Source organism: Cydia pomonella, chromosome 12 (assembly GCF_033807575.1).
Source record: "Cydia pomonella isolate Wapato2018A chromosome 12, ilCydPomo1, whole genome shotgun sequence".
Classification (NCBI taxonomy): domain Eukaryota; kingdom Metazoa; phylum Arthropoda; class Insecta; order Lepidoptera; family Tortricidae; genus Cydia; species Cydia pomonella.
The window spans coordinates 11,450,139-11,468,351 of record NC_084714.1 but is presented as its reverse complement, the minus strand read 5'-3'; the positions used below and the strand labels follow the sequence as shown (position 1 = coordinate 11,468,351).

The 18,213-nt window shown below is 36.7% G+C and overlaps 1 protein-coding gene across 1 annotated transcript in view; it reads right to left on the bottom strand.

The window, feature by feature from the left end:
* LOC133523578 (BAI1-associated protein 3) overlaps positions 1–18,213 on the bottom strand; it is a 159,678-nt gene that overhangs the window by 10,370 nt on the left and 131,095 nt on the right. The window contains exons 18-20 of the mRNA XM_061859243.1: positions 7,944–8,007; positions 5,499–5,659; positions 1,371–1,461 (exon numbers count right to left, since the gene is read on the bottom strand). Of these exons, the coding sequence (XP_061715227.1) occupies positions 1,371–1,461; positions 5,499–5,659; positions 7,944–8,007 (316 nt within the window). The remainder of the gene's footprint in view (positions 1–1,370; positions 1,462–5,498; positions 5,660–7,943; positions 8,008–18,213) is intronic.

Here is an 18,213-nt window from a genome sequence, read left to right as displayed (position 1 = left end):
ATATGGCTCTACAAATAAGATCGTGTCAGATATTTTTGCGGCCTTCGTTGTGTAACATATTATTGAAGGTGACTGTACCCACTGTACGCTTAGTAAGAGGACACTTAAGGGAAGGGAAGGAACTAATATGAAGTATTACTGCAATGTTCTGCCGCCAGATTACAGCCCTAGCACCTATCGTAGTACGTACTCCATGGTTTACGATAGGTGCTAGTGCCTTAAACTGTTTTTTTGTTTTGTTGTTTTGTCAAGTTTTCACAGATAGTAAAATATGACATTGATGCATCAAGCAAACCGTTTACAAAGGGCCTACCGGGAAACACGAATATCGAAATTTAGTTATCTGCGTCTTTATCGCTCGAATATGCAAGAGTGATAGAGAGGTTAGACAACGAAATTTCGATTTTATTGTTTCGCGGTAGACCCTCGGATTTTGCTGGATTGTGGTAGTGGCACCCCCTGCAAGGAGTTTCGCTTAATATTCCCTATTGACATAACTACGTTTACGTCGCATTTTTATCGTCTGTCACCATCATGCCTGTCACGTTCTAACAAGTATGTAGATCTATGCGAAAGTGACAAACATAGTGACAAGTGATAAATATGCAACCAAGCTGCCACCGCTGGCATTCTGATTGGAACCTTGAGGCCATGGCCATGGCCAGGCATGTATTGGCGCGACCGAGACGGACAGGCGCAAGATAACAAAATCACATCATTTAGATATTAAAATTGCTTTTAAATTGGCTTCGTTCCCACTTTTGTCCTTCCGAAAGTAAGAACTTTCGTGAGATGTATGAATAGGTTTTTCTCAGAGAGACGAATAGATATAGGTATCATGAAAAATACACCAAAGTTATTTTATTAGTTACGATTATTTACAATATAAAAAAAAATATATGTTGATAATCATTAGGATTATTTCAAATTATTTCAAGTGGCGAGGCCGTACTCGATACAAGATTTAACGATATCTGCTCCAAAATATTTGCAAACGGTTCTATGTCTTTATGTTTTTGACTTATAGGTTTGCAATTAAAATCGCAATTTCAAAACATTTATACCTAAACCGCTTACGAGTAATATTACAAAAATAACCCACATGTTTCTTATTTCAATAGAGTTCTTATTATTCCCTTGCCGAGGCCCAGTAACATGCGATAGTGCTATATCATTAACTCCGATACAAATAGACAGTGTGCGCGTTTTAGATTGACAGCCTCTTAAATGACAAAGGAAACTCCTATCCACTCAATTCCGTCACAAATACTCCTATACCCATACTTGTACCTGTGCATTGGCTCTGCTCAAGTGTGTACTTCGCTCCCACCGTTCCACCTGTAAGCGCACTTGCGCCACTTCGCACTTACATGTGTTCATCGTCGTACTCGGCTAACGAGCGGCGCACGTACTCCAAGTTGTTGACGATTGTGCATATCTCCTCCGTCGTTTTGTTTTGACCTGCATACAAATTATCCTTGTAATCCACAGCTTCGTTAACATTATCTTGAGGTTTATACCAACTAAGCGGGAATCCTTAGAGGTTTAAAATGTTAAATAAATCTGCAATGCAAAGCTACGGTTAACTTGAATAAATCTTTCTTTTTCCGCGTTAATAATGAAAAAGTTCTAGACATCTATGCATAAAAGGAAAGTTTATTCTTTTGTTCGTTTCTTCTTTATTCGTTGAAAAGGCGACAAAGATATTAATAAGTTACGTATTTATTATTTATTTAATTGATACAAACTTATAGGTACGTACTGATCTTCAAAAATTCGCGTCGATATTTATCGATAAACTTGTAAATAGAAAACAAATCACTGTCTGTCTAAAGACTATTATTATAAACATACCTATCTAACTAATTAACTAACTTTTGTGGCGCAGTGACCCAGAGAGGGTCTTGGCCTCCAAAACGAGAGAACGCCACCTGTCCCGATCCTGTGCCACTTCATGCCAGTTATCGGCTTTGAGTGGGCACAGATCCGCCTGTACACTGTTGTTCCAGCGGTATCTGGGCCGACCCACTGGACGGCGACCAGTCGGTCGTCCTAAATAAGCTCTCTTAACACCCCGATCCTCAGTAAATGGCAGAACCAGCGAAGTCTGTGGTATTTTGTTTAGCCGATGATATTGGGTTCGGCCACTAACTCCTCGATTTCGGCATTCTTACGGATCCTCCAGGTGCCGTCATCTCTCTTGATAGGTCCCAGGATCTTCCGTACCACCTTTCTTTCCGCTACCAGGAGCTGACTCTATTCTTTCAGTGTTAGTGTCCAAGCCTCACAGCCATACATAAGGATAACAAACCTATCTACCTACGGAAAATATATGATCAGAAACCACTGTGGAAATGAATAACCACATAATAAGCTAGTAATTTACACGTTTCAGATATACAGCAAAACTGTCCCACTAGTAGCATATTAGGAGAATGTGGAGAGGTTGATGTCGATCAAGGGGAGGGGTACATGGTTAATACATTAACAGTACTCCTTGAATTCCCTATTTGGAGTTTCCATAGGAGGAAATAAAATAAAATAAATTAATTATTATAAAAATAAAAAAAACCCGACTGCACACTAAAAAGAGGAAAACAAACCCCACAATACATACATATAATACATATTGTGGGGCTTATGGTAAGTATCGCAGGCGGGGCCCAACAGAGGGTTACTTATAGTCATTTTGGTTGTTGGTTGTTAAGTTCACCATTTAGCAGAATGTTACATAGGTGATTTTCGTTGGTGGCGGTTAAGTTGGTCCCCGCCTGCGATACATACCATCAGCCTCATAATATTCTTGTGGGGCTTGTTTTCCTCTTTTTAGTGTGCAGGCGGGTTTTTTCTTTGTTCATAATATTTTTATTTATTTATAACTTTTTAGTTGTGATTATTTAACGAAAATTTTGTAGATTATTATGTAAGAACCATTTGTAAGTTCTACGACGACGACCAGATTCATGGTGGTTCCTTGCAGTTTATACTTGACGATCCTAAAAACGAGGGAGGGGGATCCTAAAAAAAATCCTATGACACTCCCGTGATCAAGACGAATCTAACGATACCTCATACATCAAAATCCATCAAGCTGTAAACGGCTACAGGAGGCCTAAAGGCTACAGGAGGCCACAAAAAAACATACATATGTACATACATACATACACTCGAAAAACATTAACGGCAGTCGGGTAAATATTGGAAAAAATAAAAATGTGTTTTTTTCTACTTTTCGATTCGAAATTACAAAATAACCGTAAATACCAAGTACAGTCAACATCAAAAGTAGCGGATCAAACAAGGTGTCAAAAGTATTTGCCATTCTGTAACAATTTAACATAAAGTTATGGTTCTATTCGCAGAACAATTAAGACCGTAAAAGATATACTTAGGAACGTGAATTTCAGAGATTTATCTGTATTTGGAAATGTTATCCGGAACATCAGATAATTTTGGCGCGTTGTTTCATCCGCTACTATTGATGCTGACTGTACATCATATGTTAGGCGGATTTTTAGAAAATTTCAAGGAGTAGGTACTGTTATGTATTAACCATGTGCCCCTCCCCTTGATCGACATCAACTTCTCCACATTCTGCTAATATGCTACTATTGGGACAGTTTTGCTCCTAAGTGTATTTGACTGATTAAGTAGACCTCAAGTAACGTGAAGTAACACTTAGAACGTTCCATGTTTATGTTACATGTGTAAAAATTTACAAGATAATTGGCGGTAAGCGGTAACATGATATAGTAGCCGTTTGTAACGATTATATATCACAGACTACCTCATATAGACTCCGTTGAGGGAAAACAGTCCCGTACTAAATATTATTCTACACGGGCGTATGTTTTTCATGTAGGCGCGAACGAGGCCTAAATAATGAAAGCTGTTTTATTATAACGGGTGTTTCCTGTAACACGAGCAAATAATTAAACCATATATTGTACTCTTAAAACGATATAACATTTGCTTAATAAATTTTAAAAATTATGAAATCTTTAGATTTTATCTTTTTCATACAAATTTAATATTATTTTCAATGTACGCTGAAATCAGTGTGTTTGACGTTGCTTGTCACGCTTTAAACGTAACAAAATTCGCAATACATTGCGTCTTAGAATTAACTTCAATGTGTAATAAAAATTAAAACATAAGTTATTTTTAAAAGTTGCTGAACAAATGTTGGTGAGTTTGAGGAGTGTACTAGAGTCTACAGTTTAATTCATTGCTCCTGTTACAGGAAACACCCGGTATATGGAATTCCGGCTTTTAATACTTTATAAATACTTTGTCAGCGCGAAATGTCTTTATAGGTATGCTCGATCAAATAGGTAAAGCAGAGACGCTTTCCATAAAGATTTTCCTACATTGACCCGCCTGTTGCTATCTCTATTGCACTCGCATAATTTTATTGCTGTCCCACCCTTATGCCGGTTGTCAATGTCACTGAGCGGACTTGACAGATATAATTTATGCGCGTGCGAACTTGACAGCAATAGCGATAGCAACAGGCGGGTCAATATACGAAAATATATACGGAAAGCGTCTCTGCTTTACCTACAAAAGTGATCTTTGTAACATATACAATTAAAATTACACACCCAGGGCACTGTTGTGATAAAGTTACGTACCTACCACACGTGTGTCGCAACGTAAGCATAATTTGTAAGATCTACCTTTTTATAATTCTGTGAACTAAGCAATTAGGTACCTATTTCATTCCATCAATTAAATTGCGTACCCATTGTATTTTGTTTCACTCTTGTTATAATACTTATGAATTATAATATACCCTGTTGGTAAATTTACTGTTCCTGACTGTAGCAATTGCAGCATAATGTGTGTGTTGTATTGTGGTTGGCACGTTGGTTGGCTAGTTTGCCGCAAATGGAGTGAAAGGCGTGTTGATAGTGTTACAAAGCGGTTTGCTTAGACGCCGTAGCTTGCGGCGGCTGCCCTAATCATGTGTTGGTTATTAATTTACGGTCGCACCATGCAGTACAAGAACGCAATTTGACATACAATTTTGACTACTCGTGGTCAATGTTGTAGTAACATGACCATATGTGACCATAATTGTTTTTCAACCACAAGGTACACATACGAATATTATACATCCATTACAACTTTCATGACTTTTAACTGCAACATTACACAATTAGTACGGTCTTAAAATCTGTCAGTTGTCTTTAAAAAAGCAAACAGGCACTAAAAACTAAAAACAATGTGGTACCATCGCTTACTGTTGATAGATCATTCGTAAACCTTATTGCAATTAGTTAAGGCCTTCAATGGAAATGAAGTGTTGCTAGTTGTATGTAGCTTACTTACCTACCGGGGTTGTTAAAGTTGCTTTGATCTGCAAGCGCGCCGTGCACCAAGTCGGCGTAGTGCAACGCAGTGGCGCACATCGTGGCTTCGAGCAACCGCATACCGCCGTCCACCTTGCCTTCCTCTACCTCACCAGTCGCAAGTAGTAAAGGTGTTCAACTTACCGTGGTTGTCATAGTAGCCCTGGTCTGCAAGCGCGCCGTGCACTAAGTCAGCGTAGTGCAACGCAGTGGCGCACGCGGCTTCGAGCAATCGCATACCACCGCCCACCGTGCCTTCCTCTACCGAACCGATCCCTCGCCACACCAGTCGCATGTAGTAAAGACTGCCAAACATATTGATCTTTAATATATTGCAAATCGATCGCAGCACAGAGTAATATGATTTTACGCCAAAGGTCACGAAGTTCATGAGGGAAACTTAAAAATGTAACTATATCAGAATATTGTTGATGATATTCAAATTAAAAGCTTTAATAGATGCCGTTATTGGATATGTGTATTATCTTTAGATAGATGATACAGATAGAACAATACCTTATATCGATGTTAACGCATGTTACCTCTAAGACGCCGTAGCCAGTAATATATAAGAGGGTTCCGGTTCAATAGTAGTAAGATAATTGGCTATTAGGGCGCCATCCGGCATTGCACAATTGGATGCAACATTTTCTACCTAATATTATATCGATACGGTCTACGGATATATAATAGAGCTCTGTTTAACTGAACTGAATTTAGCATAACAAATCTATTCAATTTAAACGTTGAAAAAGCACCTATAGCTAATACTATACCATACCTAAACTAAATATTATTTTACCGCCGCGTTATTTATAGTAACTAATTCCTGACTCTAAAATGGTTATTGGGCTAAAATACATTTTAACTTGGCTGTATTCTAAACGGCCGCAGTATTTAGTATCTCGGTTTCTGTTTAAGGAATATTGATGAGCAGTATAAATCGTGCCGCCTGACGACTTGGACCATTATGAGCTTAACGTCCAAAATTACGATTCATGCAGTTTGTACTCTTGCTTCATTTAATTATCGAACACCATATAATGAAGGTGACCCGGGGTTATTGTATTGTATAAAACATGTTATACAACTCTAAATGATTGTGCTTTTAATGAAATTAATTTATGCAACTACAGAACACTTACGAGTTTTAAACAGAATAAATGCAATTAGCTTAACTCTTGATGTACAGTCAGTATTAGATAAAGATGTATCAATTCAAATAAAGTTATTGAAACAAATGACAGTAACGGCCAGCGGTCGGTACCTAGTACACAAATAATAGCAAATCTGCAAGCGCGGGATGAATCTGGTTTTGTCAGTTCTGAATACAGGAGGTATTGTTTTTATTTTATACGATCCGCAATATTGAATTTCAGTTGTTTGTTTGCGATGAAACTGTCAATACTGTCAGGAAATTGTGGAGGTAAACTGTTATATCAAGTAACTTACATTGGCATTGCAGCGAGCTACCGTAACATTGTTCTGACATGTTATTTGTGGCTAACAATAGCTATTCAATTAATATGACGTCAACAATTATGATGTTATACGAATTAATCAATTTCATTATATTTTAGACACTTTTATTTAGCCTCACTGCATATGTTTGTTTCTTTGTTTGTACATTATGTTTGATTCAAATCTTGTTACTTAAACCGACCACTTCTTGATATTTGATTCAGTTAAAATTTGGAGTACTTCCATAATTCCGGTGACAGTACAATAATATGGTAACATGGAGCTGATCTGTTGATGCAGTCGGAAAGTAGCCAAATGGAACTCCTCGATGGAAGAACACAAACATATCGAGTTTATGCTTATTAGAAAGGTCTCGAGAAGTAAAGTCAGGAATAAAAGTGTGTCACAATTTTTTATTGACATTAACTTTTTCAATGTTTATTGCTCGCTAGTGACTTTTATACATCTCGAATAATGTAAAACTGACACACTACAAACGTAATTGATTATACACGATGCACGATGCCACGCACGATGCGATGTCATGCACGATGATGTGCAGATTTGTCAAATCTAACCTTATTAAATAACATGATATTTACGACTCAAGGCACGCGTCGTCGTGAATGACGCGATCTATACAGTTTTAAGAGTTTTGTGCCGGTGACCACTTATACATTCGTTATTAAGCTCGAGATAGGTATGGGCTCGAAGGTTAAATGTAAGACGTCTCGGTGGATTAAGTTTTAGGTCCTTAACAACATTTTTAATAGTTATTTTATCTTACGACAGTTACGTTATTATCTTATCATTTAAAAAGTCCTAGAATCGTTTATCTTGGAAAAGGTAATATTTTTATATAAGAAACAGTTGGGGAATAAATATAAAGATTGATATGTAAGTCCCTTAAAAGCTGATAGTCAATAATTCGTACCAAACGTGTTAAACCTTAAAATATGTTCCAAACCTTACTCTTATGTCAGGTGTAGGGCAGGTCCGAACTAAAGTGGTAATAATAGTCCTCGGGAAAGTCAAACGTATAAATTGCTGGCGATAGTCCATAAAACGTGACCGAGTATAATATGAATAGAGTAAACAAGAGCAGTGATAAAGCGGGGATATTCTCACCATGCGGCGGTGTCCACAGAGGACGTGCTGTGCTTCACAATGTGCTCGCCTTCCACCAGCCGGTCTGTAACAATATCATAGGATCAACCGGACATCGACTGGAATATACTGCTTATTACGTGTACAACCTTGGTGTACAACACGTCAATATAACAGGCAATAAAGAACGCTATAAATATTGTTTCAGAACTAGAGCTCGATTCTGATTTTAAATTTTGTTCTGAAATTATCATGGATTTGATCTTTTAGCTGTTATAAGTAAAATTTCTAGACCAAAACAAAGAAATAGTATTCAAAGATATGCTAAAGATAATTTTCAGTCTTGAAGATCTCTAGTTTATTTTCATGATTTTAAAGTTAAAACGAGTGTAAAGTAAAAACAAATTTTACGAAGCTTCATGATTGATTGCAAAACACCTATTGTTAATTCACCAATAGTAAAATGACAAGTTATTTGAACTTTTGTGGTTGTATAAAATCTTATGATCATTCGCTATTTTACCATGTTATTTTACTATTTTAGCTGATTGATAATTTATGTTGGTTTAACTAAAATACGGTATGAATTTTATGATAGTCGTCAACATTACTATATTTTAGTTTAAATTCGTCTGTTTATGCTATTACTTTTAGAGGCATCTTAACCCCTTATTAAACCTTTAATGAATGAACAAAGAATATAATAAACGTAAGGGCAAACGAAAAGCAAAGCTTGAGAATATTATCTCCACGTGCAATAACAATGGCGGACGTAGTTCACCCACGGTGCTACGGGCGGCGACGTGCCCCGCGCTACGCCGTAGGCCATAGCCGTGAATCTCAAGCGGTATTGTTTATACAGTGCTTTTCCGTAAACCCCCAATTTAATTTAACTCAGAGCCTCCGACTAAAAACCACCATAATAATCATTAATGTAAATTTTAAATAAGCAGCGAGAGATTGCTCATAGTGCCTATATTCTAAGCATCACAAGTGGGTACAGCTGAACTGCTTCTTTTAAAGGATGACTCACGCTAGAACGGTCCTGGGCCAGGAGGGAGCTTCCGGCGCATCGTTTTCTATGGAAAGCACCACGTGGTCACCGATCAGCCGTCATAGAAAATGACGTGTCGGACGCCTCGGCCCGGGCCAGGGCCGGTCTAGCGTGAGTCATCCTTAATAAGCCCACCAAATACATCACACCACGTTCCCTCCCATCTCACTCAAATATAATAATAAATAATTACAAGCAAAATATTTTTTTTATTTCTTATGCTCTGAAAGTGGGTAGTTTTTGTTCTAAAAAGTGTGCAGAAAATGATACGTTTATGCTCTAGAACACTGTACTTTCTAAGTACGTTTTTTTATCTTTTATACGATAAGCAAAAAAAAATAGTTTTAAATGGATTTGTTGTACAATTTCCATTCTGATAATTTTAACTCTCCATTCCATAAATAACGATATTTTTACCTAAATAGTTAATTGAAAGTACCCCCAAGAAATATTAATGAAGTTTATACTTAGCCGTGTTTTTTTTAATGCACATGTATGTTACTTTCCTCGAATTCAAAATGAAAAGTAGTGTTTAACAGGGGTGAAAGGCACTAATTTCATCCCTTGGTTAACAATCTACTATTACAGTACAAATATTATTGCAGTACATAGGGTATTTCTTTCTGTGCCTATTTCGAAAGTTTAAAAGGCCTATGTACTGTATAACGCTGTACAATACACGTGCGAATAGGAAATTCGCAACGAGTGGTGATAAATTAAAAGACGACCGAATGGATACTTTCCGCACTTGTATCGTAAATAACTATTTTCTGTTATGCTACTCGTAATTTACATATTCTATTCAGGGTGCGTAGTCAACGTGCCAATCGTTAACGCTCCGTAGCGAGCGAAACACAATTATCACTGTCGCACTAATATGGAAGAGTGATAAGGAGATATGACTACGCTATGCCACGGAGCGTTAACGATTGGCATGTTGGCTACGCGGGCTGATTCCCCGCGATACAGTCATATCACATCGCGATATAGCCTAGTGCGGAGAGACCTGACATATTCTCTTATGTATTTTATTGATAATAAACTTATTATTATTCTTACTTCAATGACAGTTTGATTGCCCAATTTACTCAAAAAATACTATTTAATTTTGTCAACGTACACAACTGTACGAAATGACTGTGGGAATCAGCAGATAGGAGTAATTTTAATATCTTGCTAGTAAAACAAGTCCGTGCATCTGCATTAATGTATTCTGATTCACAGCATCTTAACAAACTTCGTCGAACTCTTATCCACTGTTCGGGTAATTGGTATTTCCTGTAAATAACATACAAGCTCATAAATCAAGCTTCGTAGCTTTAACGATTGGCGCGTTGGCTAAGCACCCCGATATTTGGATATTGATGTTTTTAATAGTTCTATTCCCTCAGTAAAAATTAGCGAATCTATTTTTTTCAATAACATTATTAGTACATTATGATACACGTGCAAAAAGGTAATTCGCAACTCGTGTCGATTGTAGAACGGTCGACGATTGTAGAAACTATTTCAGATCAGATTGTTTTTATTCTCACAAGTACCCGGGTTCAAATCCTAGTAAGGGCATTTATTCGTGTGATGAGCATGGATATTTGTTCCTGAGTCATGGGTGTTGTCTATGTATTTAAGGAATTATAAATATTTATATATTATATATATCGTTGTCTAAGTACTCCCAATACAAGCTTTATTGAGCTTACTGTGGGACTTAATCAATTTGTGTAATAATGTCCCATAATATTTATGAAAAAAATTGCAGTCCGAAACTGTGCGCATGTCATATTATTTATTCCATGTGTGAGTACCTGTAATTGGCTTTATATTGTTACCTAAGTCTGTATAATGTTTTTTGTAGCTGTGGTATTCCTTAAAGTATAAATAAATAAATGGCGCTAAATATAATTTGTAATTCTGGTCTTTATATTTTTGCCTTGTTGCTAATTAACTTCGAAGCATAAAATTAGACTGACTTAATCGACACACATGGCTGATCCTGTTTGACACATAATGATTATGCATTAACAAACAAGTAAACAAGCATTACCATTATGAAAACCTTTTACGGCATGTAGGGGTTAATGATTCAAGTCTAATTTTAGGCTGTTTTGCCTTGTTGCTATCAATAGCGACGCACGTACACGCCGGCCCTAATTGAGATGGATACATACCCGCCGACAGCTTAGTAATTAAATTCGTGTCGCATCCGATTACGACTCCAGCCAGATAAGAGCAACTTAGTTTACATTCAAACCGTACGCCTCACATCACTCTTGGCTACAATTTGAGTTATCATCTTTTATATCAGCAGAAAGACCAGTGCTGGGCAAAAGACCTCTCCGAGAATCTCCATAACGACCGTTGGCGCATTGCATGCTGTTATGTCTTCTTACGGTTTCCTGTGATCTTAAACTAATCGTCGGTCTAACTTTTTGAGGGTTTCCCCGTCGTGATTGTCCGCTAGCGACCGTTACTCCTATCTTCCAATGTTCTGTCCAGAATAGATGTACTTAAATATATATTTTTATTCCCATAACATTAAATAACATACAATGTAAAATATTTTAAAATAATTGGTTATAAATAATTGGTAAAATAGTATGTAATTGGTCTTAAATTAAACTCTTGCGTTTATTTTTAATAGTATTGAGCATAGTAGATAAGAAGTTCTATTCTCTTTTATCTTACAATCTGAATAAATACGTAATATTGTGAGTTTCTTTCACTTTCTTCACACTCACGACATAACAGCATTGTTAGCATAGCCAAGGTAATATCCCCGTCGCCGCTTGTCTGAAATGAAATAAGCTAAACTCCTGTCACGCAAAAATGCTAATATCTCGGCTTTATTGTGTGGGGCATCCGCTTTGTGTTGGTAATCGAGAAGACTTCGTCGGCGTTTCGTATTTTTAAGGCATCTTTAAAAACCACTGAAAGTTTTGTATTTTAGCGTTTTATCTAGCGCTATTCAGTTTACCGGCTTATTTAATGAAGGGTGAGTTTAACAACATTTATCTTGGATATACCTTTAAACGAGCAATTATTGTATTTATATATTTCGGTAATGTCGGAAACTGGTCTATGATTTCGATGAAATTTGCTATATGGGGTATTTCGGGGGCAAAAAAATCGATCTAGCTTGGTCTTACGTTTTTATATGTTTTCCGAGAAAAGATTTGCACGGTCTCCCAGATATTGGAGTATACAATAGCAGGAAAAAAATACCAGCCGTGAGCAACAAAAAAGGGTACCTACCTACCATGTACGGATCTTTTGGAAAAAAATACCAGCCGGGAGCAACGAAAAAGGGTACCTACCTACCATGTACGGATCTTTTGGAAAAAAATACCAGCCGGGAGCAACGAAAAAGGGTATGTTTATACAGATATTCTGATTTTGGATATTTATATAAGAAATGAGCTCTATGTTTGGAAACAGAATGCTCTGCATAATTAAATCGTTGTTAAATTATTATAGGAATATCCACAGAGCTTTTGTGTCTACTCCACAGCGAAAATTTAATTTCATATTATAATATTTCATGATGCGGAGCGGGCTAGTGGGAAATTGTATTTGACTCACAACTTATTAAACACTTGCTGTGTGTTCAAACATGAAATTAATAACATAAAACGTGAAATATAAAGTACTCACAATGGCACAATCCGATTAGGACCAACCTCGAAATCTCTGGAACAGTCATGAAATTTGGTATATATGTATAAATTAAAGTCCCCCTTTTTTTAAGTCCCCTTTTTCATGTCCACACCATTTGACATTTGGGGACCTCGAGGAATCGCAGCCATCTTGGAAAATGTGTACCATCCAGAAGAAATTCGCGTTTTACTCTAAATCTAGTCTTTATGAATATATAGTGTAATGCAACATTAAAGCTTATTAAATTCTACACAAAAAGTCCTGGATATCTTTTGCGGAAAAAATACATCTTGTTATAGAAAATACTTGCTGAATCTAAGTTTAACGCTTATACACTTCCAGGGGACATTCTTTTAATACTAGGAAACTCAGAGGAATATGAATTCCACTTTTAATTATACATTTGTACGTGATCTACCCCAATATTAACATTTTACGCGACTGCGACTTAACCAAGTAATAACTTAATAAAGGCAGTGAAGACGAAAATTGCAAGAAACCCCGTCCGAACAAATTCGATTTTAGATTTTTCCTTGTAGGTACTTGTAGTATAAGACGATATTATGCCAAATTTCATAGGTCTAGGTCAACGGAGATAAACTTTGATTCCCTTGAGAGTGTCAAAATATACGTTTTTTGCAGCATAAACGGCCGTATCTTTTTTTACGTTAACTTAGAAGTTTGTTTTTTTTTTCACAGTTTCAAGGGACTGTAGAAAAGAGTAAGTATATTGTTTTAATTTCGACACTTCCACGCGTTCCCGAGATAAAGGGTCTTGACAGACAGACGGGCGCGGGGACGGACAACAAAGTGATCCTATAAGGGTTTCGTTGTTTCCTTTTGAGGTACGGAACTATTAACAAGTAATACTATTTTTAGAATTTTTGGGGTTCCGGGTTTAACCCTTTTCCAGGCATAGTACGATTTATCGACCGCGTACACACCATTATAATTTCTACTTTAGCATTCCGATTTAAGGTTCAAATTAGATTACACTTTCAGGAAATATTACTTGTCTTCAAATGAATTATCAAAGCTGGATTAATTTGAATATATTTGGATTTTTTGGGAAAACCTTGTGCGGCCTGGAAAAGGGTTAACCTATGTTATAGGCAGTCATGGTTTGTCGGGGCGGCACCATCACCACAGCCAAATCAGTAACAACAAATTCCGTATGATGGACCATATTAGTACATTCTGCGACTACTTTTATATTGCACATAGCTCTATTCTCAATATCACTCCTGGGTTTCTTCTTAGCCAATAATTCTTGACCAACGGCAACTGTAAAAATACTCCACAAAGCACCTAGTTTAATTTTATACCTTATTAACAACGCATTAAAACGGGTTTTTTAATGTATCGTGCGACTGAAAAGCCTTCGTGTTGTTGTATCGTTTAGATTGCGATGCTTATCTTATCTAAACGCTTGCCCAACCATTGGGTGTGAACCTTGGACCTTATTCTCTTATACGCGTCTGACGGTTGGAAATTATATTGAAGATTAACACGCTTTAGAGATCAAGGGGCCTACCTCTGATCTAATCTCGAATATCGAAAAGCGATAGAGAGGCGGATAACGAAACTTCGATTTTTGTTTTTCACTGTAGGCTTTCTGTCATAAGTTTGCGAGCATGACACATTGCTCTATTAAATTGGTTTATAATACCCTTTTCTAAAAACGGTTACTATCAATATTACACTATGTTCATCAGTTTGAAAACAGCTCTTTTGTTCTTTTCTGAATTTAAACAGCCGTGAGGTATATTAACATTACTCCGACCGACCAACACAGAGGCTGGGCTATGCCACCACCATGGAAGCCTCTAATGCATGGACAAAACTCCAGTGCGTATGGTGATAGTGCAGTGTACATAGTGAGTTAGTGTTGTTCATGTTCAACTGTTGGGTGAATGACGGGTGACCCAAACCTGCAAACGTGCCTACAACGACAGCGCAAGACCTCGCTCAACCGGTTATCTAATCGCGCGCGACGAGCGTCCATTATGAATGCTACTCGCTCATGCACTGTTAGTGCTTGGGAATGGAGACTTAGGCTCTCTGAGTCACGCGAGTGACTAAAAACTCTTGAGTTAAACCGTAAAATTAGCTTTACAATTTCATGTAAATCTATTCGTGTTTCGGAAATGGTTGGATAACAATCCGTTACACTGCTTATTCATGCGATTACGATCAAAGCAAAACTTAGGCATAGCACACGGTGATGCGTAAGCGTAAGAGACGCGTAAGCGTATCGTCATACGCGCATAGAACGAGACCACTACGAGCACGAACAACTTCAAACAAGTCCGCACACGAAGCGCCGTCGTAGCGTAACGTATGAGATTTTTGTCGTCATTACGGCAGGCGTAGAAATAATTAAAGAATAAAAAATCTTGATCTGACGAGAAAGTAAGATCGTCGATACATCAACGAATGAGATTTCGATTTTTGTTGTACGACTTGTAAAACGGTTACACTGCGTTTCTTGGTGCCCAGAACTCAAGGCGTCTCGTACTCGTAACGTATTTACGATACGCTTACGCGACGTTAACTTAGCTCCGTGTGCTGAGAGCCTTATTCTATGTGTTTGATCAAGTGAAACTTTACTGTAAGCATACTGTGAGTACTTCAAACTGCACATAGACGAAATAAGTGTTCATTTATATTATTGAATCAGACTATAAAGATGAAAATCCACAATTCCTACATTTTATAAACAAATGGTTTCAAAATGTCTTAATACGATGTCGTAATTTTGCCTCATAGATTTTACTTCTTGTTTTATGAACCCGAAATACGTTTTGCATAGCAATAAACCTCAAAAAGCCATATAACTCGTATTGACATGAAACAAGGTTCGTCTTCTTTTATCAATAAAAGAGAATTCTTTTGAAACATTTCATTGCGCTAGAGGAATCCTCTAATGCTTAGGGGACGAACCCATGGAAATGAGAACAAAATTGCAACTTTAGACATTCACTTCCTTGAACAAATTTGTGTGTATTTTCAGTGAATCAAATCGTAGTTCTGTAAACAAATCTAATACTGGTAATACCTATAATTGATACTAAATCCAAATTATGACCTATGACCGGCGCCAAGTCTCAATATAAATTATTTGGTCATATAAGGAAGGTATATCCCACGTAAGTTATTTATTGTACAAGGGGGCAATTTTGTTGTTTTAGCCCTCGGGTCAATATTGATACCCCGAGGGTATCCTAAAAAGCTAAAAAATAATAATAATACAAAATTGATAAAATTTGTCCTATCATACCGGTTTAACGTCGTCCTCTAATCTAATGCTGAACAAGTTAGCCAGGAAATGTACATTACATTGTTACAGGGATTGATTAATATAATTTCATTTTATATAACCGAGAGGTCGATTCCAATTTAAGAATTTGTTATGATTATAGTCTGATATTGATACGATCTTGACGATCGTTTCGGTAATTGGCGCGCATAACACGCACGACTTTTCTTCATTTCGCATGCACCAATCAACGTCAGCGGTATTAAAGTAAGTATTAGTAACAACCTTAAATATTAATGTTCAACACGTATACTTAGGGCTAGGACAATCCAATACCGGGTAAGCAATACATACACTTTGATAAAATAAAATGACTTTCTATTAACATTAAAATTACGTTTTTGACCAGCATCAGGAATTGAAAAGTTAATAAAAACATAATAACATTTCGTTAAAAAGGATTCATTAATTATACATCTAAAACTAATAAAATTAAAATAATTATGTTATTCAATAAAATTTGGTCACTGCAATAAAATAGAAAATAAATTAAAAATTAATATTCAAGGACGTATTTAAATAAATAAGATCAAAACCGTAACAAATTGCTAAATTTGAATCGTGTTCCGATATTTAATTTATTTTTGAATTATGTATATTACAAATAAGTATTGCAAATTCGAGATAGTTCTTTTTGCATTATAACCATCTTTGGCTACAACGCCGGCAATTTATATTACGATACCGTGTCGTCGGATTTCAGATTTCTTATAAGCAAAAAACCGTAGTCGTCTCTGGAATTCACTCCCTCTAAATATCAGACAAGCTTTGGAGCTTACTTGGGTAAGTTTTCTTTTAAGCGGATGTTATGTAAGCATTTGCTAAAACACGAGTTCGAACAACAACCATCAATATTATATTTATAGTATGTATGTACTTATGTATGTGGGTATTATAATTTTTTCTGGTATGGAATATATTTCAGTAATTAATAATAAGCACCTACGATTGATCTCTGTTTGGCCCTATGATTGACTGGTAGAAAAGGCCATTTGACTTTAAGTCCGCCATTCGTACCTACATTGCTGTATATAGTTTATGCAATAAAGTTTAAATAAATAAAACAAGATACACGGGCAAGGTAGCAAAGTTCCAAGTCGAGGGAGACATCACTCATGTTGACGGAGCTACCTACTACAGCGATCCAAGCAGACTATTTACAAAGTATCACACATCCTCAGTAAAGTTTTAATGATATCATGTTTCCATTATTTAAGTTCAGTAAGTTTTCAAGAGTTTGCCAATTTAATTTGTTTGCAAACATTTAGTAAATATAATTTGTAACGTGCATGACTTAAGTGCGAATTACATCCACACTTTATCAGGCTTAACATCAAGCCTGATGTCGGACCCGAGCAAGAGTATAATTCCGTTTCACCAAATATCAGCACATCGTTTATATTCTGTTTTTTTTATTCCGTAGACTAAAATGACATTTCATGTGGTACTAAGAAATGTCATGTCTTACATATGAAACGTCATTTTGTCTACGGAATAAAAAAACGACCTTACAATATTTGAAATGTAAAAAAATGGTTCATATGCAAACCCTTGATGGGTTTGCATATGAATTTTGATAAATTGAATATTTTTGGCAATTAGAGACAAAGTATGTTTTACATTTCAAATATTGTTAACGATGATATGCTGATATTCGGTGAAACGGAAAACGATTGTCAGGCCCGAAATCGGGACTGATTTTGGGCCCGATATCGGTAAGTGTGGATGTAATTGGCGCTTTACTTAAACTTCCTAGCGGTATCTTGTTTTCGTATGATGCGTGCGCTACGAGTATGTTTGGGTTTATTTTCTATTATAAAGGATAAAATTGTTTTATTTGACCATACACTGATAGCTGAATATGTGGTTCATACTGAACAACTTTACTATAGGGCCAACCCCGAAAATTTAAAAAAAAAACAGCTGTTCCGTAGAAAGAATTGATACGTGATTCACCAAAATGTATGAGACGGCAGATTTTTTTTGTGATTTCTGGGTTGGCCCACTTGGCCCCATACTAAAAATTTCAACCCACAGCGTGTAAGGTCAAACATATCAATTTCACCCTGTATATGTAAACAGACCTACCCGATATCCCTGGAAATCAACGCTTGTGAGATGTGTTGTTGGCGAAGACTCCTACGCATACCCTGGACGACTATCAGAACTAATCCATCCAAGAGGACCTGAACATCACTACACGGCTGTCTACAATATGTCAAGAACTAAACTTAGCTTTTTTGGTCATATCTCAAGGTTGCCAG